This window comes from Sphaerodactylus townsendi, linkage group LG07 (genome assembly GCF_021028975.2).
Source record: "Sphaerodactylus townsendi isolate TG3544 linkage group LG07, MPM_Stown_v2.3, whole genome shotgun sequence".
NCBI classification, from domain to species: domain Eukaryota; kingdom Metazoa; phylum Chordata; class Lepidosauria; order Squamata; family Sphaerodactylidae; genus Sphaerodactylus; species Sphaerodactylus townsendi.
Genome location: NC_059431.1, coordinates 101939136 through 101962231, shown reverse-complemented (window position 1 = coordinate 101962231; position 23096 = coordinate 101939136). Strand labels below are relative to the sequence as shown.

The 23096-nt window shown below is 47.2% G+C and overlaps 1 protein-coding gene across 1 annotated transcript; it reads right to left on the bottom strand.

Moving 5' to 3' along the window:
* Positions 1-2680: 2680 nt before the first annotated feature.
* Positions 2681-22166, bottom strand: TRIM14 (tripartite motif containing 14). Its single transcript, XM_048504416.1, has 6 exons — positions 21783-22166; positions 17274-17369; positions 9702-9935; positions 8782-8944; positions 7306-7398; positions 2681-3312 (listed from the first exon to the last, which is right to left on the bottom strand). The coding sequence occupies exons 1-6, from the start codon at positions 22164-22166 to the stop codon at positions 2777-2779; spliced, it is 1506 nt and encodes a 501-aa protein (XP_048360373.1). The 3' UTR covers positions 2681-2776.
* Positions 22167-23096: the final 930 nt, after the last annotated feature.

Here is a 23096-nt window from a genome sequence, read left to right as displayed (position 1 = left end):
TGCTTAAGCTATTGAAACGCTGTAGCGTTATATTGCTATTTGGGGGCCTTTAATAAAAAGGGGGGAGTACTCTGACACCACCAGTGATCCTGTCGACAACAGCACCCTCCTTTGAAAATCCTCATTATTTAAGCCATGTGCCGAAGAAAATAAACTGACTTCCAACGGTAAAAATGCACAGGGAGGCAGATGTGTGGAAGAACCCTGCCCAAACCGACTCTAATGATTGTGGATCGACTCCCAAGAAAAGCAGGGGTAACTCCAGTGTGCAGAAATGGTCTTGCATGTTCCACAGAGAATCATTTCGGATTATGTGCCTTATCCCTGCTATGACTGGCCAAAGTGGAGTTCTGTGACTGTAGCACCCGTCTTTCCCACAATCCTTTTCTCCGTTCCTGGAAATTAAGAGCTGCTTTGCACATTTGTGACTAAGCGTAGGGCAAATCCCCAGTTACCGCCCTCCAGCAGTGAATCATTATACCAAGACAGAGAATTACAAAGTGCCTGGAAGTCATCCTGTTGCAGGGAAGTTGCTGGGGTTGTTTGCCCCATCTTATAGCCCAGTGGTGGCGAACCTATGGCACGGGTGCCAGAGGTGGCACTCAGAGTCCTCTCTGTGGGCACGCGCAAACAGAGCCCCCCACACACACATCTAGGCTGGCCTGGGCCGCTGGGCTCGATTATTAGCATTAAACCTAAGACCTAGTTTTGGGGAAAGAGTGTAGGTAACCCTGTCAAGCGCTGTTAAACCCCACTGATTTTCATGCGAAGAACTAAAGCACGATCCTTTACCTGGGAGTAAGCTCGGCAATAGGGCTTGCTTCTGAGTAAACCCTCCTAGGGTCGTGATTCACCCATTGGAAGAGTTGCACAGTTGCTTCAAAGCAAAGTCACTGACTACCACCAAGCTTACTCCCGAGTAACATACGCCTCGGAGCCAACCTTTTTTTCTAAACTAAAACCTCAGTATTCAGGTTAAATTGCCACGTTGGCACTTTGCGATAAATAAGTGGGTTTTGGGTTGCAATTTGGGCACTCGGCCTCAAAAAGGTTCGCCATCACTGTTATAGCCTCTCCATTACAACTGAGATTTGGGACTCGCTTTCTCAGCACAGAACCAACATGCAGCAAACCCCTCCCTAAACAATTGAATACAAATATAGCAGGAAGGATTAAGAGACCAGATTTCTTCTCCCCCCCCGCCCCACCTTCAAGACAATCATTTTGTTAAATCAAGCAAACGTTTGAAAGCATTTAAAATACACTGTTAATACAGCTTAATGGCTCAAATGCTGATCATTCTTTGTGATCATTCTAGTTGGTTGTAACTGCACTCTCAGGGAAGGGGCAGCAATGGGTGTCTGCCATTAATGAATACCAACCTCAGCCAAGTCCTTGGGTGAGATTGCTGCCTTGTAACCTAGGCAGATACCAGAGTGAAAATCTACATCAGTTTCATGCTGAATACCCTGAAGTTATGCCACCTTAACTCTTGAGTGTTTTGCTGGGAACAGATGATCTTACACAGGTGGGAGGGACTTAGATCCCAAAGGGAGTGTCTCATTTTAGGTTCGGCAGAGAGTGAGTATGAGTGGCCCATGGTCATCCACTGAGTTTCATGGCTGAGGACACATCTGAACCTGTATGGGCAGCCAGATGCTTTAACCCCAAAACCACACAGAATGTTGGAAGAGGACCCCTCCCCCCATGAAAAAGCATTACTGATCCACAGAACCCATCTATAGTCACCCTTTCCCTCACAGTTTTCAGTTACCACTGAGAACAAATGGTGTTCTCTCTCTCAGGAGAGGACTCTGCACATATTCTTGGACAAAACAAGCTGAAAAATATCCATCGAAATGGGACCTCAGGAGTGTTGACAGATGCGCTGAAGGTGCAGCTGAAGCTAGAATGAATACAAGCCATTTTATCTGCAAAATATCTTGCAAAATCGTCACAGTCTGGAGGAGATCTGAATATAAAAACTTCCAAAGAAATCAACAATTCTGAATGGACATAGTTGTGGTGATAAACTGAGACCACCTGGTGGGCGCAAAACCACATTTGGTTGGCTTTTTGTGAATCTTCCACTGCCATCGACCTCACCGTTGTGTGTTCTAGGGCCAGTAGCTCGTTTTGCAGAAAAGAAAGTTATGGTCTTAGGAGGCTGGGACTCTTCAGTATCAAAACCAGATTCTGTGCTTGCAATGCAACCATCATATACACAACCCTGGGGGAGGGCGGGGCTTGGAGGCAGCTCAGATGGGCGCCACAGGGTCACCCGCCACAGCGCCGTGTCCCCGGCCTCTCTGGAGGCCAGTTCCTGCTTTCCCCAGGGCCTGGGGAGGGCAAAAGCTGGCCGGAAGAGTGGAGCACTGCAACGGGCAGCCCAGGCAGAAGCTGTGGCCACCTGCCGCTGAGCCCTGGCCTCCCTGCAGGCCGGTACAGAACCCAACCTGAAGGGAGGCCAAGAGGGGGGCAGGGCTTGGCAGAAGGCAACCCAGCACCCCCTCACATGACAAAAAGGTGTGCACCCGGAGACATGGGATACTCCATGTTCCCATTAGTGGTACGCCACTGCAAACCCCCCCCCCCCCCAAGAAAATTCTGCAATCTTTCAGGGATATCTTGCTTATCCAAGAAGTGATACAGGATCATATTATCAAATGGATGTTGCCCAATTTTCTCATGTTCAACACCCTAAGTGCTCAGTGCAGTAGTCAAAGAATCCTGATTAAAAACATGAAATTGTTTCATGATAAGGCACCATCGACACTCAGGTTAGCGTACGGATTGTGATAGTCCCTTCCCACAATCTCAGAGCTGGGTAAACGGGTTCAGTGAACTTGGAGCGGAAGGTATGCAGGTGTGCCATCCCGACTGTGACGTTGTAGAAAGACAGGAGCCCAGCTTCATAATCCAAAAACACTCCAATCCGTTCAGGATCATCTTCTGTGCGGACTGGGATTTTCTCCCCATTGTGGAATGCCCAGTACTCAAAATCAAACCTTTTGATACACCAGGACTCTCGGTTCCATCCCAGCCGGCAAAGTTCAGAGTTGCCTTTTCTCTTGAGGGAAGAGTAAGCGGCCCCAATCCACCATCCTTGGCCAGCTTGGACCAAATCCACTTCCCAGTAATGGCTCCCAGCATAGAAAGAATCTCTGCTCAGAACTTGCCACAGGTTGTCAAACCTCTGTGGACTTGAGGCATAAAACTTCCACCTCCAGGAGTAGCTTACTGAAAGAAGATCCTCAGACAACGTCAGTCTGGGGTGCAAACTATCGAACGCCAATGTGGGGGTTCTTGCATCTGTAGGGGAAAAAACATTCACAGACTACTTGTCCCGGGAAAAGAAGCAAATCAAGCACTGGGAAGAGCAGGCTTTTAAGAGGCAGCACAGAGGTGAAACTTCCACGCAAGAAGACACAGGGCTGCCGCTGAAAATCAGCATCTCCATGTGTTTTTTTCTGGTCACCCTGGCGTGAAGCCCTCTGAGTGACATGACATCACGATGTGCATTTGCTGTGAGCCACAGACAACAACATCCAGAAAGCACTGGGGAAACGCCATGATAAGTCATGTGGTGAATTTTACAAGGCAAAAGGGAGAGAAGGATACACAAGGATGCCATTTTAAGCAGCAGCCCTGTGTCTTCTTCAACGTTCCCTGTAAGCTGCTAAGGCGTGTGGCCACAAGGGGCTACCCGACAGAGGGAACTCTCCCCAGTGGCTCCGTTCCCTGCATCATCTGGAAAGTTCCATGCAGCACTGGGGAAGGATTAGAGAGGAACTACTGATCTCCTACCAAATTCTGCCCTCACTTCCCAAGCGTAAATATTTTGACAAGGGTTCAAAGATCTGCTTGAACAATTCTGTGTCCTCAGGACAACACAATTGAACCTGAAGAAGAGAAGAAGAAGAGTTTGGATTTATATCCCCCCCTTTCTCTCCTGTAGGAGACTCAAAGGGGCTTACAATCTCCTTGCCCTTCCCCCCTCACAACAAGCACCCTGTGAGGTGGGTGGAGCTGAGAGAGCTCTGAAAAGCTGGTCACACAGACTCCTGATTTGTTTTGTGTTGTTTCCCAATAATGCCCATGTATTGACATTTGTGTTTGATCTATAAAAGACTGGCAGACAAGATACTGACTTCATGCAAGGAAATACATTTTCAGTCTTACTTATTACATTTGTCTAACACAGGAGTGGAACGGACCAGTGGTCCTCATTCACCCTACTAGGTGCCGATTTTCTCTCCAGCATGTGAGTTTTCTGGCTCGCCTGTGGTGAAGGCATCACTACAAGTGTACAGGCTGACTCCCCCCTCTGCAAAGTGTGACCAGGCACATTAATTACAGATATGTATAATGCATACCTGGCACAGGTGTTGGTCAGAAGATCAGAAGATGCTTTATGTTTTCCTGAGCAGGGCAAGAGAGCCTGGGGGTGCAGGGGGCAATGAAAATTGGGAAAATGGTGTACATGTACATGTGTGTGTGAGCACGCGTGCATGTGAAGATATAAAAAACACTACTGCCCTTAGTCATGGGTCCAGTCCAAATATCTCCTAACTTCCTGTGGAAGGTTTGTTCATACATCTCTCAATGGTACATCTAGCTCAGGGGTAGGGAACCTTTAACACTCAAAGAGCCATTTGGACCCGTTTTCCATGGGAAAAGAAAACACTTGGAGCCGCAAATAATTTTTGACATTTAAAATTAAGATAACACTATATATATCGGGGGGGGGGGGGTGTTTAACCTTTTACTCCGCTCATTCTGAGAAGCGCATGGATGCGTCCGCCCTGCTGCCTGCAGGGCGGGCAAGGATGGGGCCAGCAGCTCGGCCTTGCCGGCCGCCGGGAAAGCGCCCACCCCGCTCGAACGGGGAGGGCGAGAGGGGAAGCCCGCGGCGCGGCCCAGCCGACTGCGGGCAGTTGGTGCGCCCGCCCTACTGCCTGCAGGGTGGGCAAGGATGGCGCCGGCGGCTCGTGGAGCCGCAGTGCAAGGGCAGAAGAGCCGCATGCAGCTCTTGAGCCGCAGGTTCCCAACCCCTGATCTAGCTCGAGCCTAAGCAGAGTTAACCTTTGTTCCTCCTCCCTCTTTCTCTGCTCCCTTCTTGCTGAAATTTAAAGCATATGCTCCTCCATCAACCACTACATAGAGCAGTGGTGGCAAACCTATGGAATGGGTGCCAGAGGTGGCACTCAGAGCCCTCTCTATGGGGCATGCGCACACAGAGTTCGTCATGTGGGGGGCGGAAAATCACCCCCCACACACACATCTAGGGTGGCCTGGGCCTCTGTGCGCGCGCTGCGGTGAGCAGGGAGGACTCGGCTGGCAGGCCTGGTGCCTGTGCTCCAGGTGGCTGCTGCCCGAGGAGGGGGGGGCGCAGAGGAGGCAGAGATGCTAGAGAAGCACAGAGCGGTGCGCGTGGGACTTGCTGGAGGCTACAGCAGGCTGGCCCCTGCTCGAGCAGGTGGGGTGGAGGAAGAGGGAGCCAACTGTTGTTTTCTAAACTAAAACCTCAGCATTCAGGTTACATTGCCGGGTTGGCACCTTGCGATAAATAAGTGGGGTTTGGGTTGCAATTTGGGCACTCGGTCTCAAGAAGGTTCGCCATCACTGACATAAGAGCATATGTTCCTTTATAAACCATTGCATAAATGACTGCGCTGCAGAACTTGAAATTATTTATCTAATCAAAGCCTGTGCCCAATATCTTTGCATCTTCCAGAGTTGCCAAGAAACACAATCCAAGATTGGGCTACGGAGGTGAAGATATGGAATTATGCAATGAGTTCTAATTACCCAGTGTCAAGGAGCAGGTTCCCGTCCACACCATCTCCCCTGCCTGGTGGAACACTCTTCCTCCAGCTGTCCAGGTCCTGTGGGATCTTGGCGAGTTCTGCAGGGCCTGTAAGACGGAGCTGTTCCACCGGGCTTTTGGAGTGTCCAGCCGCTGATAAGTGCCCCCAATTTATTCTCCTGTGTTCGGGGTTCCTTACCATCTATGGGACCCTTTTCCTCCCCTCCTTGGGAGGGTTTCTAATAAGGGTTTTATTGCTGACGCCGTTTTATTATATTGACCGCTGTGTTTATTTTAATGGGCTTTTAATTGTATATGTTATTTATTTATGTTGCTCACCGCCCAGAACCCTTCGGGGGTAGGGCGGTATATAAAACTCAATAATAAATAAATAAATGGCTTTCTCCACTGTGTCTGCTCATCATATGGGTAACAAAAGACACAAGGCACCCACAGATAAAGTAGGTACCCCCATATATATGTGGGTGAACTCCCCAGGTAAGCAAAAAAAAAGGATTTTGTAAGGTAATCATAAAGGGAAAAAAACATCTAAACAGGATCTACAAGCACAGAATGTTGTGGGCAGCTGAGTGTCATGTTGAAGGAAAAAAGGAACCCAGCCTGCCCAGGCATTCACAGAAAATCTGAGAGTAGACTTACCAGGTACCCACTAATGGCGGACATACCCGGACCTGCTGCATCTGCCCCCAATTTCGCTTGCCCTCCCAAAAATGTGGAGCGGGTGAGCGCCACCCTCCACATCCTGGCCCCTAAAGAAAGAAGTGGGCTCCCTTCCCAGCACTTTTCACGCACACTTCAGCAATTATCCTTATTCTCTGTTCTTCGTTCTTTCTTTCTTTGCTACCAAAGAAGGTAATTGTTGACAATACCTGCTGACACTCATCTGGTCAGGTGGAAGTAGGCTGGAAAACGGGAGGGGCAGCACAATTTTGTGCTTAGAAGCAATGTTACTGCTTAGTGACAAAGATCATGCCCCCCACCCCCACAGTAAGTACCCATATCCGGCCATCTCCCAGCCAGACAACCCTACCCAAAGGGGGGAATTTCAGGGGTGGGTTTGCAATCCCCAATTTTCTATTCTCCCCACTCTCCTCAGAGGCCTAGTTCCATGACCCTATTTAATAATACAATGGTTGGCTTCGAATGCGACAACATCACTATTTTATTATTATACGTTGTTATGGCAACAGGCGGGGCACCAACGAAAAAGATGAAAGTTTCTGCCTATTCAGTGAATTGTTGAAGTCACTCGTTGCTGCTACAGAGCCCAGACAATCCAACTAACAGATAAATACCTTACCTTTTTCCACCCGTTCCACCTTCCAAAAGGAGAATGATCTCAAATACTGTACACTTTGTATTTCAAAACTAACATGTTCCAGAACTGCCCAAGAGGCACAATGAAACACTGAGTTTGTGACCAGGTTTGGCAAAATGGGGGAAGCAAGCATCGAGTTTCACTAGCTTTTACATACGTTTTAGAAAGAGCGACCGATCAATGCCAGAGGTCACTTTCATCAAGACACCTGGCTTCTTCTTCAAGGTGGCGTCAAGGCTGCAGAAAACATCTTCGCAAATAAGGGACAAAAATAAAGGAAAGGCTGTTCAGTCAAAGTCTTTCCAGGAATCAGTTACTTGCTGCCCCACGTGGGTTGTTTTTTTTTTACAAAGATGAAAATAATTACTTTTCATATTGCTTTTTATTTTCTGCACAACCTCGAATGACAGCAGATCAGAAGGTGAAATTCAGATCTTGTCTGCTCACGTTACAAGCTGCTCAATAAGAGTAATATTTCAGTGGGGTGCTGTGTGGTTTCCGGACTGTGTGGCCGTGTTCTAGCAGCATTCTCTCCTGACGCTTCGCCTGCATCTGTGGCTGGCATCTTCAGAGGATCTGAAAGTGGGAAAGCAAGTGGAGTATATATACCTGTTGGAGTGTCCAGGGTGGGGGAAAGAACCATTGTCTGTTAACCCATGGGTGGATCCCACTCAACACATGTAAATCTAGTTTGCTAATTTCAGCTTTTACTTGTTAATAGACAATGGTTCTTTCCCCCACCCTGGACACTCCTACAGGTATATATACTCCACTTGCTTTCCTATTATCAGATCCTCTGAAGATGCCAGCCACAGATGCAGGCGAAACATCCGGAGAGAATGCTGCTAGAACACGGCCATACAGCCCGGAAACCACACAGCACCCCAGTGATTCGATTCCATCCATCCATCCATCTCCATCCATCTCCATCCATCCATCCATCCATCCATCCATCCATCCATCCATCCATCCATCCATCCATCCATCCATCCATCCATCCATCCATCCATCCATCCATCCATCCATCCATCCATCCATCCATCCATCCATCCATCCATCCATCCATCCATCCATCCATCCATCCATCCATCCATCCATCCATCCATCCATCCATCCATCCATCCATCCATCCATCCATCCATCCATCCATCCAATACATTTTAAACAAATACAATCCTCTCGGGAATGAGATGATCATATACATTCCAATAACAACCTCCATATCCAGAGGCAGCTAACCTCTGGACATCAGAAAAAGGGCCAAGATTGTATGTCCTCTTTTTTGGTCCTCCAGGACACCTGTGCGAATCAGGATACTGGACTAGATGGATCAGAAGGACTCTTCTTACATTCTTACTTGGCAGAAAAATACTCTGGTGGAATCCCACCCTCAACACCCCCTTTTGGAGTTCGGGTCCTTTTCTCCCCTCAGAGCACAGTTGAGGCAGCAGTAGAGCGGTTCCCTAACAATTCTCCATGCGATGACTGATGCCACAACCGGAAGTAATGAACCCACCCTGACTGCAGTACCCACAGACATCCAAAACTGCGTAACAGCAAACAAGAACAAATACAGTAGGTGACATTACAGTTCTGTAGAAGGTTGTCAACTGTTTGGTGTTTTCTCACATACCTTCCTTGAGCCGTGTTTCAAGTGGCTTCTGCAAGGTGGACTGAATGATCTCCAGGAAATGTCTGAAGTGGTTAGCAAGTTGCTCAAATGAGAGGGGTGCTGCAAACCACTGCTCTGCAGGGACCCTCTGCTTCGCTATTTCCTTCTGAATGGTGGCATAGTCCTGGAGATCCAGAAATAAATGCTGTCTTTATGGCCAAGGTTTATTTGTTTATTTACTGTAAATCATCTATGTCCCACCTTTCCTACAAAGAAGAAGAAGAAGGAGAAGGAGAAGGAGAAGAAGGAGAAGAAGACGAGGAGTAGGAGTAGGAGTAGTAGTTTGGATGTATGCCCCACCTTTCTCTCCTGTAGGGAGACTCAAGATGGCTTACAAGCTCCTTTCCCTTCCTCTCCCCACAACAGGCACCTTGTGTGGTAGGTGGGTCTGAAATAGTTCTGAAGAACTGTGACTAGCCCAAGGTCACCCAGCAGGCTTAATGTGGAAGAGAAAGGAAACAAATCTGGTTCACCAGATAAGAGTCTGCTGCTCAGGTGGAGGAGTAGAGAATCAAACCCTGTTCTCCAGATTGCAATTCACCTGCTCTTAACCACTACACCACACTGGTTTGTCTAAAGCAGTGGTGGCGAACCTTTGGGACTCCAGATGTTATGGACTACAATTCCCATCAGCCCCTGCCAGCATGGCCAATTGGTCATGCTGGCAGGGGCTGATGGGAATTGCAGTCCATAACATCTGGAATGCCAAAGGTTCGCCACCACTGGTCTAAAGCTACAATTCTATGCCATGCTTACCCAGGAGTAAGCCTAATTGAAAACAGCAGTCCTTTGAAATATGCATAAAATTGGTGTGGCAGAAGCAGTCCAGGGGAGGTTTTCAGCGTGTTGTTCAGACAGGCAGAGAGAGACCACAGGCCTACCTTCAGTAAATAGAGAGGGTCCGGTCGCAGCTGAATTTGTCTGATCCTGTCTGAAAAACTCTCTGTGATCCTTATTTGCTTCTTGCTTGCCTCCATCTGCTCTTCATACTCCTTCAGGGTCTGCTGACCCTTCTCCTCTATGTATCTTTTGGTCAGTGCTTCTTCCTCATCAAACAGCAGGCGGAGTTCTGCAAACTTCCCCGTCAACCAGGTTTTACTTGCTGACATGTGCACCTGTGGGGCAAAAAGAAAATACGGGGGCAAATTAGTAGCGCTGAGCTTCCCCTGCATTTCATAAGCCTACCATTAGAATATGAGATTCCAAGAGGTTTCTAAGGAAACATTCTGTGCAGTTTTAAAAACCTACATCTAATCTTTTTTTGTTGTTTAAAAAATTAAGTTGAAAAACAAAGCAAATACAAACAAGGATCTCAAATCAAATTACTGAATACAGAGCTGTTATTAACTTCAAGAAGCTCAAACGGAACTTTTCATTCTGAACAGGAAAAAAACATCCAGTGTCTCAAAACTCTCTGGACATTTGGCCACGCAGCAGAAAAATTAGCTTACACAAACAAATGCACATGGCTAATTTCTCCAACAACTCCTCCTCCTTCGGAATTATAGCCTTCTTCCAATTTTGAGCAAGCATTAACTTTGCCAATTTCACAGCATTGAGCACAGATTCATGGACTTCTTTAGGAAGAAAATCCACACAATTCAACTGGAAAACATTAATGGGAAATGGTAACTTTTTCCCTTATACCTTGAGAGATCCCCTTAGAAATCATGTTGCATTATTCTATCGTTTTACTGCATTCCCACCGTAAATGCATAAAATTTGTCTTGAAAGCTCCTCATATCCAACAATCCCCTTTAGACTCTTTATATATATATTTTTGCCAATTTAAGGGATGACAGGTGCCGCTAGTGCAGCATTTTTTAAAAAAATCTTTGACAGAGAGGTTTACAGAAAATTTTAAACCACTTCTTAATATGGATATCCATACCTCTGGAACTATTGGGGCTTTCAGATTTTTTTTTTGTCCAGAGCTTTACAATTCTTTTTCTGCTGAAAAACTGACACTTGATCGACATGAATTAAATAGATACATAATCTCAGCAGTGGGCACTTTGCAACAGAAAGACCCTCTCGCCACCCACTTACACATCCACTTACCATTTTAGCTGGACCTTGCTTATTGTTACTACCCTGTTTCCCCAAATATAAGACATCCCCTAAAAATAAGACATAGTAGAGGTTTTGCTGAAGTGCGAAATATAAGGCATCCCCCGAAAGTAAGACATAGCAAAGTTTTTGTTTGGAAGCATGCCCGGCGAACAGAACACAGAAAAATAAGAGATCCCCTGAAAATAAGACATAGCGCATCTTTGGGAGCAAAAATTAATATAAGACACTGTCTTATTTTCGGGGAAACACGGTAGCACATCCATTAACTTACACAAAAATTAGGCCTGCTTTCGGACCAGCCATTTCCAGGATCTATTCCCTGAAAAGGGAACTGCACTCTGGTCTCCTGTCTCCCTTCTAAGACTAACCCAATTCTATCCCAGTGGCACAGCTATATATGGCCCCTGCCTCTGACCCCTCTGTTTCCAAGACTAGAAAGACAATTTTCTTGTCTCACTTAGTTGCCCCCACCCCCAGTGAGCTTTTGTCTGCCCTGAAACTACCGTTGTCTACCCTCATTTGACACAAAGTCCTGGTTTTCTCCCTGCGGACTCTACTGGATGCTGGACTCTACTGGATCCCATGATCCAGCTATTGATTTTGCCTCTCCTCCCTTTGTAGTAACTTGCTAAGTAGCTGTAGTAACTTGCTTAGATTCCTCAGTGCTTGGAATCAGTCTCACATCTAGATAGCTAATTCCCCAGCTTTTATGCACTCTATAATTCCCCCTTTAGCCAGCATGGTGTAGTGCAGGGGTAGGGAACCTGCGACTCGAGAGCCGCATGCGGCTCTTCTGCCCTTGCACTGCGGCTCCACGAGCCGAGCTGCTGGCCCCATCCTTGCCCGCCCTGCAGGCAGCAGGGTGGGCGCACCAATTGCCTGCAGCCGGCTGGGCCGCGCCGCGGGCTTCCCCTCTCGCCTGCCCTGTTGGAGCAGGGCGGGCGCTTTCCCGGCAGCCGGCGAGGCCGAGCCGCTGGCCCCATCCTTGCCTGCCCTGCAGGCAGCAGGGTGGGCGCATCCATGCGCTTCTCAGAATGAGCGGAGTAAAAGGTAAAAAAACCCCAATATATACAGTGTTATCTTCATTTTAAATATCAAAAATTATTTGCGGCTCCAAGTGTTTTCTTTTCCCATGGAAAATGGGTCCAAATGGCTCTTTGAGTGTTAAAGGTTCCCTACCCCTGGTGTAGTGGTTAAGTGTGGTAGACTCTGATCTGGAGAGCTGGATTTGATTCCTCACATCTCCACAGGAGCAGTGGACTCTAATCTGGTAAATCAGGTTTGTTTCCCCACTCCTACGCATGAAGCTGGCTGGGTGACTTCGGGTCAGTCACAGTTCTCTCAGAACTCTCTCAGCCACAGCTACCTTACAAGGTGTCTGTTGTGGGGAGGGGAAGGAAAGGTGATTATAGGCCATTTTATCCTTAAAGGTAGATAAAAGCAGGGTGTAAAAACCAAATCTTCTTAAGCTTTCACCACTGATTTTTACTCTCTACCTAGTATCTGCATACTCTCTTAGGACTTCCAAACTTGCAGTAGGGTTTCATTAGTAAGACCGGTATGTGGACCATTACTCCAGCTGGTGCACTAAGATGAACAGAGCCTGGCAAAACATACAGGGGTACTGTTCCCTTGGAAATTTTGGCTTGGTAATTTTTTTTGCTCAGTAAAATCCAAGCAAAGCACCTGATAAAGTGAACTGTGACTCACAAAACCATATGCAGTTTTGTTTATCTTTAAGGTGTCGTTGGACTCTTGCTCTATTTTACTAGCTTTATAGCTACCTGTTGCAAATTAGCCTTAGTAGATATGGCTTACAAAAGAAGCAAATATTATAGAGATCATGACACTTGATGCAAATGATGTGGCAACTGAATCCCAAGTCTAAAAGTAGCTTGTTCTGCCTCTGCTAAGAAGCTGGCAACCAAGTAGCAGCAGTGGCATCTTGCCAACCTGAAAACCAGGCGGAAGGCACCTGTTTGCTCCTGTGCACCTGAAGCTTGCCTGACCTTTAATCCAAGTGAAAAGGAGTGGCCCAGGCAAGCAGGTCTTCTGATAATTGATTTCAACCACCTGCCCTGCAGACATATCAAGGTATTGCGATAAAGGGGGCAATAATGCTTCTTTTCTGCTTTATAAAATATGGGGAGAACATCATTCATATCACTTTCTGTGGCGGCTGCCAGTTTGCTTTCATGAAGGATGAAAACAAACAAGCCACTGATGTTATTAAATCCCTAAAACCAGTTAAATCCCTAAAACCAGAGACAGGGATTTATCATTGGTAGCACCCCTCTGGAAGGCCCCCGAGGTTTTCCAGACACCCACTTTAGTGTCTTGTAGGTGCCAAAAAGAAATGCCCCCCCCTCCCCCCACCGGCTTTCAACTGAAGCGCTTCATTTGTTTAAAAGGGATTTAGAGTCCACTTCTAGCCTTGTGAATACCGTTTTCAGCTGATGAATGCTGTTTTATAGCTTATACTATACTGGGAATTCTTATGTTATAATTTTGTGGCATTGTTTTAACTTTGTGAGCTGCCTTGAGCAGGTGTGAAGAGAGGCGCCATATAAATGTTCTAAGTAATCAAACGGTGTATTAGGCCCAATGTATCTGTGGAACCACCAACTTTCATATTCACTTCATCAGTTCCTGAGAGTTATGAAACGGACTTGTTCCATGTACTTCCTTTTCAGAAGATCAAGATGTGCGCAGAGCATATCACTTCCTTGGTGATATGCACCACAGCTCTCTGGAACATCTTGTGTTAGACCGGCCACTTCCAGATGACAAGGGAAAAAACTTTTTGTAGGGGTTTACGAATATTCATCGAATGATAGAGTTGGAAGAAACCTCAAGGGCCATCAAGTCCAACCCCCTGCAATGCAGGATCCTGTCAGATGGCCATCCAGCCTCTCTTTAAAAACCTCCAAAGAAGGAGACTCCCCCACACTCCAAGGTAGTGCATTTCACTGTCGAACAGCCCTTACTGTCAGGAAGTTTTTCCTAATGTTTAGGTGGAATCTCTCGTCCTTCACCTTGAACCCATTACTCCTTGTCCTAGTCTCTGGAGCAGCAGAAAACAAACTTGCTCCCTCACCATCATGACATCCCTTCAAATATCTAAACATGGCTACCATGTCTTCTCTTAACCTTTTTTTTACCAAACTAAACATACCAAGCTTTCTAAGTCTTTCCTCGTAGGCATGGATTTTACACCTTTTACCATTTTGGCTGCCTTTCTCTGGACCTGTTCCAGTTTGTCAATATCCTTCTTGAATTGCAGTGCCCAGAACTGTACACAATATTCCAGGTGAGGTCTAACCAATGCAGAATAGAGAGGTACAATTACATCCCTCGATAGACACTATACTTCTATTGATGCAGCCCAGAATTGCACTGGCTTTCTTGGCTGCTGCATCATACTGCTGGCTCAAAATTTGTCTGGTTTACTAGCCTGCTTGTGTGTTTTCGCCCTTCAAAGCTCAGACTCTTTCCCAAGTCCTCTGGCATGTGCAGACGGCATGACAGAGAGGCCCAGACCTCTCTGGTTGGTGCTTGCCAAGAAAGAACGAAGGATTCCTGCGGTTTCTTATCGCTTTCAAATCCTCAGCTGCAGCAAGGAAAGACCCACCCAAAACCAAACAGGACACGCAAACAGGATTTGAGGGAAAGGTGAATTTCTCTCATCTTCCCCGGTGTGCAGTGAAGGCATACAGCCACAGGTGAGACTAATCCTGTCCCATGCCAAGGTTGAATCAAAGCATTGGTGAGAGATCTACAGAGGGAACTTGTGCTGCCGGTTGTCCGTCTCACTAGGAATGTTAGCCTTTGGTGAGCTAATTTGCAGACGCCTGCTTCTTTGTGTTTTGTTTTGGCAGCAACTGGCCACAGTGACACCTGTCACTGTGCTTCCTGGTTCCCGCTTCCTTCTTCCCCAAAGCAAAGAGCCAATCCTGGATTTCATCCGTTCAGCAGAGCCTAGGAGGCATCTCCTTAATGCCTGCAAGGAGCCCCTGTTTGGAAAGTGATGTCTTCATCGTACCAAGATGCATGGCTTGGCGCCTTCTAGCACTTTGTGGCGCACATGAACTGGACTCAGCCTGTCTGACCTCCATTTCTGGACTGATCCCCGTCCCTCCACAATGGCAGTCCTTTTGTTGTGACATTCTGCCATCGGTTCTCGAAATTTCCAAAAAAAAGTTGAACAAGATTGAGTCGGAGAAAACTCTAGAAAGCAAAACGCTCTTGCTTTTATGTCTAACCTTGGTTTGAATGGCATGTTTGTTTGTTTGTTTGTTTGTGGGATTTTTATACCGCCCAACCCCTGGAGGGCTCTGGGCGGTGCACAACACAGATTCCACATACAATATATACAGACAAAACCCCCATTAAATTAAAATAATTTAAATTTAAGAATTTAAAACACAGCAGTAGATTCAGTAAAAATGGCGTCAGCAATAACCCCCATTAAACCCTCCCAAGGAGGGGGAAACAGAACAAAAGTGGGTCCCCTAGATGACAGGGGGACTCCGAAACCGGAGGAATAGAAGGGGCACCTCGATCAGCGGCTGGGCACTCCAAAAGCCCGATGGAACAACTCAGTCTTACAGGCCCTGCGGAATTCACTAAGATCCCGCAGGGCCCGGACAGCTGGAGGAAGAGTGTTCCACCAGGCAGGGGCCAAGGCTGAAAAGGCCCTGGCCCGAGTGGAGGCCAGCCGCATCATTGTTTACCCTTACATTATTTGTATACTCAAAGCAGCATACAACTAAAGGAAGTTAATAATTCTAAATATTTAAAAGGTGTTTTAGGGAAAGGGAAAAAAGAGCCTGCAGGCTGTCAATACGTTTCTCTGCTTTAAAAAGCAATGTCGGTGAAGTAAGTCACTTTGAATAGGAACAATTTTTTTTTTTGTAGTTCTGTAAAATGATTGGAACGCTTTCCTTGCGCCATGTAAAAGAGCCCAGAGGACAGAGCACTGATTGCTTTCAGGTATCTCACCAGTAACGCTGATGAAAGCCACTTATATGGATGTCTGAAGTGACTGTCCAAGCATTAGTGTTTATCAAACTGGTATCACTAGGCACCTTATTTTTACTTCACTTAAACCAGGGGTGGCCAACCTATGGTGCTCCAGATGTTCATGGACTACAATTCCCACCAGCCCCTGCTAGCATGACCAATAAGTCTCAGCCCATTCACCTTCATCCAGCCCATTACTGACTTTAAGAACTGGCTCAGAATTTCAACAGAATCCTTGGAATCAGGTGGGCAAGAAAGATAGAGCTGGTTATCACCCATATATTGGTGACAGCACAGCCCAATCCTCCTAATGATGTTATCTTCACTTGCTTAATTTTACTCACAAATTCTCCCTCTCTCCCAAGTTGTGTTTCAACAGCTGAGGTTAATTCCAGTTTCTGGGAAAATCTATTAAGAGACAGCCTTGGCAAGCATTTGAAAGTGGGTGGGCAAAAAAGCTTAAGAATAATCCACCTATGCCCGTGGTGGCAAACCTTTGGCACTCCTGATGTTATGGACTACAATTCCCATAAGCCCCTGCCAGCATGGTCAATTGGCCCTGCTGGCAGGGGCTGATGGGAATTGTAGTCCATGACCATCTGGAGAGCCACAGGTTGCAGACCCCTGGTCTAGACACTGACAAAGCACATTCATTATTACCAAACCACGAAATGACTCCAAGTGTGTATGTGCAGATGTTGCTTCCATAAAAGAACGGTTCAGAAAGGCAAGGCACACAGAAAAGTTAGCCACATAAATGAAGTTTCCCTCTAACGGGGAGACCCTTTAAGAAAAGGTTTTGCTTGGGATGAAAATATTCCAGAACACATTAACACATCAGTACAGTTTGAGCCGAGGTTTGTTTGTCATTCACGCAATATTCTTTACAACTTGTAAAATAAAAGTTCCCACCGGTACTATACACGGCTGTCAGTTGCGAGAGAAGATTCTGTTACTGGAAAATTAATAAAATGGTGATTTAAAAATCAGTGTTGATGCTGGACTGTTAAAATAATAAACCATGTTGGGATGGAGGCGGCAGCCTTTCAAAAAAAATTAAACAGGTATTTGCACACAGTCAAAAGCTTCACTGCCCTCTATAAAACACAAGCTGATTTTTGTCTGAAGTTCTCTCACCAACATAAATCTGCAATATGATTTCTAGTGCCTCTTCCTTTCCTGAATCCAGCAAGTATATGACTTTGTTTAACTTACAAAGGATCTACCTTTCCCTCGGTCTCCTCTTCTAGCGTATTTAGACTGAATTTAGAATTCCTGTGGCCAGGGATCCATATTCAAATCCATGGACACTAATGTGCACATCAAAAATAAAGGACCCTTTCCCCTTTTTGTCTTACCTTAAGTTCATTAGCAGCTTCTGCAATGTGCTTTGTGTTTTCAACCTCCTGATCCTTCTTCGCTGTTAACTGCTTCAAGTATGATGTCATGATCGCCTGTGTCGTATGTAAGAAAGCACACAACTGAACCAACCTTTCATCTTCTTTGCAGTCTTATTAACAGAAGGTTCTTGTGTTAAGGTTCTTTATGACAGCATCAAAGCTCGAATCAGAGACTTCCTCATTTACATCTCGGTCTTCATTGTTACGCTACATCAGCAGCTGCTTTGGCAAGTTTAGATCACTCAAATTTGAAAGGCTTTTTTCTAAAAATTGTAATCTATTATCTATGATGAAGATCTGATTATCCAAAGTGTTAAGAGTTTCAAAACTGCTTATATTCACATGCTAATAGGGTTATCTCTAACCCATCTAATCCCAGTGTTGGGCTAGCTCAGATCCCCCCCCCCCCCCCCAAAAAAAAAAAAATCCACAAGAATTGTTGAAGGCTTTCATGGCCGGATTCAACTCGGTCTCTTCCGCAAACGCAGAATAATACACTTTCAATCCACTTTCAATGCATTTTGAAGCTGGATTTTATTCTGCGGAATAGCAAAATCCACTTGCAAACAATTGTGAAAGTGGATTGAAAGTTCAACGTTCTGCCTGTGTGGAAGGGGCCCTGGATGTTGTGGGTTTTCCAGGCTGAGTGGCCGTGGTCTGGTGGATCCTGTTTCTAACGTTTCACCTGCATCTGTGGCTGGCATCTTCAGAGGTGTATCACAGAGGGAAGTTTGGACACAGTGAACAGACTTCCCTCTGTGATACACCTCTGAAGATGCCAGCCACAGACGCAGGCAAAACATTAGGAACAAGATCTATCAGACCACGGCCACAGAGCCGGAAAACCCACCACAACCAATCCACAAGAATGTTCATTAGACATTAGATGAACCCTGTAACCATCTGAGTTGCTTTTGTGGTGTCAGCAGCCCTGAAAGGAACAGCCACAGTAATTCCACTTTTGCAAATATGGTACAGTCTACCTGCACATGCCCATCTTAATCATTCATTACAAGCCAGCAGCCTCAAGTAACAAAACAGGAGAGCCCGGTCTCTTCCTGTTGACAAAAGCTTCTTTACCTGGCATCAGGTGGCGCTTTACATGTCTGTCTCCATCGACCGATCAGCGGGGACCAATTTAATTATAAAGTTATTTTTGACTCTTTACCAACCTCACTCCCACCAGAGATAAATTACTTGCAAATATATCCTAGGCATGTCTACTCAGAAATGACTCACTGAATACAGCGGAGTTTACTCTGCATTAAATGTATGTAGTACTACAGGCTAAATCCTTATGTGGCTCAGTTCTCCATGGGGGAAAATAATTGCTTTCTCAGACTTAAAGGGACTTTTTTTTAATTATAAGAAGACCTCTTGTGAGCTGAATGAAGAGAGACATTTAAAAGAAGGTAGAATGCTAGAAAATGTCTGCTCTCATCAGCCCTCTGGAGCAAAGATATATGGGTCAGATCTCTAATCTCTGACTTGTGCTATATCCTAAATGCTAGCAAACAAACACAAAAACACTAGGAGAGTGCCTTGTCAAAGAACAAAAGTTGCCTTCTAAGTAACACTGCAATCCTAAAAAAAAGAGAGTTACATTCTTGAGTTCTGAGTTCTGTCAGTGGCTTACAGAAACAGACTTCTGCTTTGCTTTCTTAGTTCTGGTACCAAAAGTGTCAGATATTAACTTTCAAAATATAAACCATCATTTTATTCTTGTAATATACACCCAAAGTGCGTGTTTTAGCAATCCAATCCTAGGCAATCATGCATCATTCACTATTGATGCCACAATAAGTGTACTTTGTCATTTAAAACAGGGTTCAAAAAGTAATGAGATGAGGAGCAATCCGTGAACCATGCACCAATCCGTGAACCAATCCGTGAACGAACTCAGGTTTCTGTACCATATTTGCAAAAGGGCTGTTCCTTTCAGGGCCGCTGACACCACCAAAGCAACTAAGGCTGGTTCTGCACAGGCAACATGGGTTCGTGGAACCCGTTTCAGTGGCCTGTGCCACAGTTTGCATGGCGGCTGCAGGGGCCAGCCCGGATCACTGGGATCCCAGCAGCAGGAGGCAGCACGGTTCGCACAGGAAACATAATGGGTCCGTGCAAAGTGCAGAGCTGAGAATCCCCCACGAGAGAATCCACCCAACCGAGAACCCCCCCCCCCCAATCCAAAAAGTCCCCACCTCTCTGCACGGCATGGCGGCCGCCTATTAGAAAATCCACTCTAATGACAGCTGCCTGGGGAATCCATCCTAATGGTGGACAGAAGGAGGTGGGAATTGAACGCTTCCTGCTTGCCGTAATTCACAGGCAAGGAGGAAGCAATTGAAACCCAAGTTCAAGAAAAAAAAGTTGCTAACTTAGTGACTTTCATTTAACCTGGGTTCTGGAAAATTCAATGGGTTAGAAGCTTTTGGGGGGTGAGTTCTTTGGGAACTCCCCCCCATTTTTTTAAAAGGCCTCAACCCATTCTATTTGGCCCATGCAGAATCAGCCTCAGATAGTTACAGTGTTCATCTACTCTCTCAAGAGTAAACAACAGATGAAGAATGAATTGGGTGTTTTTTTTTCTGTAGTCACAGATGACTTGTGGCAACCCTGTTGGGTTTTCCAGGCTAGAGACATTCAGAGGTGATTTGCCATTGCCTGCCTCTGCCTTACAACCCTGGTATTCCTTGGAGGCCTCCCCTCCACATAATTGCCAGGGTCGAGACTGAGAGCGTGTGAATGGCGCAAGGTCACCATGCAAGTTTCTATACTGGAACAATGACATAGGAACAGGAAAATACATATTTTATCAGAAGGAGCCAAAGCAAACTCAGACTGCATAAACCAGAGGATGGTCCCCAAGATGGTGCTCATGAGCACCAAAATGCCCACTGACACCTTTCCTGGCATCCACCAGGTGTTGGTAAGAAGTGGGTGAGGCCAGATCAAGCACTTGCCAGACATGGCTACTGACTGGCCACTGGAGATCCAATCGGCTAGGCAGATTAAATACTGTTGTTTCAGCTGCAGCTGTCCTCACAGTGTTGGTTTTATCCTAACTCCTCTTCCTAGTTTATTTTTACTTGCCCCCTTTCCCCCTGCACTTGGTCTTCCTGTGCGTGTGTGGCTCCGCCTCCTGCAGCACCCCTTTTGGGGTTGGCTCCACCTCCTGTGGCAGCCATTCTCTGGTTGCGCCCATCATCTTTTGTCAGAATTCCAAAGGTTTCCAGAGGCTCAAAAAGGCTATTTCTGTCCTTAGGATATAATGAGCGACGAACAAAAGACATCCTAAAGTACCATAAAAAGGGTACATGCACATCTTATTAAAAAAATCACTGCACTGGATCTTATGAAAAATCTGGGCATCTTATAAAAAAATCACTGCACTACACAGGGCAGGGAAACCCCTAACACGGACCCCCCCCCTTTTTTTTTTTTGCTGATTCCTGGGGAGTGGAATCATTCTGAGCCAAGGAATAAGAGCACGTCAGATTCCCCACTGTTAATAAATGCAGGAGAATCAAGAAGCATTGCTAGTATCCAGAAAAATTGGGGTGGGGGGAAATGCCAGGATGTGTTTGCCCAGCACTTGCAAAAAAGATGCCTATCTAGCACAGAAAAGAAACAACAATCAGCACTATCAAGACCGACAACACTTATTTGAACTCAAACTTCCCTGATCCATGGAGGCCTGACTCAGGGCAGGTTTTCTCTGGAATAACTTCAATTAGCCTCCTGTTTAATCTTGCAGCCAAAGACCAGCAGGGCCAGTGTGGTGCAGCAGTTAAGAGCAGGTGGACTCTGATCGGGAGAGCTGGGTTTGATTCCCCACTCCTCCACATGAGCGGCAGGCTCTTATCAGGTGAACTGGATTTGCTTCCCCGCTCCTACACATGAAGCCTGCTGGGTGACCTTGGCTCAGTCCCCGTTCTCTCAGAACTCTCTCAGCCCCATCTATTTCACTAGGTGTCTGTTGTGGGGGGAGGAAAGGAAAAGGAGTTTGTAAGCTGCCTTGAGACTCCTTACAGGAGAGAAAGGTAGGGTAGAAATCCAAACTCTTCTTCTTCTCTCCCTCTGGAATTTACTATCCTCGACTGTTCGGGTGCCAACTGATCATAAAGGAAAGAGCCACTGGCCTGCTCCTGCGCTTTGAACTGCAGCTTGATAACCGACAGGGCCCTGCAAGCCAAAGTTTCCACGCCACTGAAAGAAGCATCATCATCCCAGGTTAGTGGCAGGAAACCGGACTGCAGTTTGGAGACGCACAGGAGCAAAGGCTGGAGAAAGAGTTGGCCCTCTCGCTGGAGAAATGCCCCTTTCCCAATTGCACCGAGTGCCTAACAGGGAGGCTCAAATGAGGGGCGCTGGTTTGGACCAAAGAAAACGCAAATCTTCTCTTCCAGGTTGAGGAAGCCCTTTGGGAGCCCCCCCCCCCCCGCCCCATCTTATACCCTCCCTTACCTGCTTCCCCCTGGCCGCCTGGGGCACGAGCTCGACCCGGTGGCCGCGGTGCGGGCCCAGCGCGGGGCAGAGCGCGCAGACGCAGAGCGCGCAGTCCTCGCAGAAGAGCTCCAAGGGGCGCCCAACGTGGTGGCCGCACCGCTGCGCCCGATCCCGCAGAGCGCGCAGCTCCCGCGCCGCCTCCCCGGCCGGCAGCACCCGGTGCCCGCGGAAAGCCGCACCGACGCCATCCCCGCCGCTCCGGTGCGGCAGCGCGTGGGTCCCGCAGAAGGAACTCAGGCAGGTGAGGCAACTCCACGCCGCCGCCGCGCCGGGCTGCTTTTGCGCCGCGCACAGCTCGCAGGAGGCGCCGCCCGGGGAAGCCCCCGGCCCCAGCCCCGCCATCCAGCCCACTCGGAGCCCGTCAGGGCGGCTGAGCAGGGCCCGGGTTGAGCCCCTGCCGGAGCTGAAGCGCCAGAAAGGTGGAGGCGCGAATGGGAAGTCCGGCGCGCAAATAAAAGCGTGCAGTGGGGCGGTGGCAGCCGAGTTACACTGCTGGGCACCAAGCAACTGCGGCGCCTTCGGGTGTGTGGCGGACTCTGACCTGGGGCTGTGGCTCTGCCGAAGAGCTGAGCGTCGCCTTGGGCAGCCCGAAGGACCGGGATCAGCAAGCAGGGGACCGCAGGAGAGGGGTTAATAACCGTGTTCGCAGTGAATGCGTGTGCGCGGTTTTCATCTCTTACGTTGAGCTGCACATGCCCTGAATGGAACATGAGAAGCACTCAGTGCATACATCTATGTAAAAAAGTGCACACTGTACTTGGCGGACCACCCTGGTGTAGTGGGTAAGAATAGGTACACTCTAATCCGGAGAACCGGGTTTAGAGTCCCCATACTGCACATGGGAGGCAGACGGTTATCTGGTGGACCAGATTTGTTCCCCAACTCCTAGGTCCAGCTGAGTGACCTTGGGCTAGTCACAATTCCCCCTGAACTCTCTCAGCCCCACCTACCTCACAAAGTTTCTGTTGGGGGGGGGGGGAAATGTATTAAAACTTAAGGACAGCAATTGCCCATTGACAATATATGATTGCCCAAAGGAAATAATGGAAAACACAATCACCTGTAGAGAATACTGAAAGGCACTCTTGCCCATAGGGAATACAGTTGAAACTTCGGTTTTCATCGGTTTCGGTTTTCATCGATTTTTTCAGTGAAAAATTTGTCTCCGTTTTCATCGATTTGCAGTAAGGTGCAGGGGTTTGTGGAGAAAAATCTCCCGGACAAAGCTGTTGCAGGCCGTGTCTGCAGCTTGTTTAATGACAATGTCTTGCC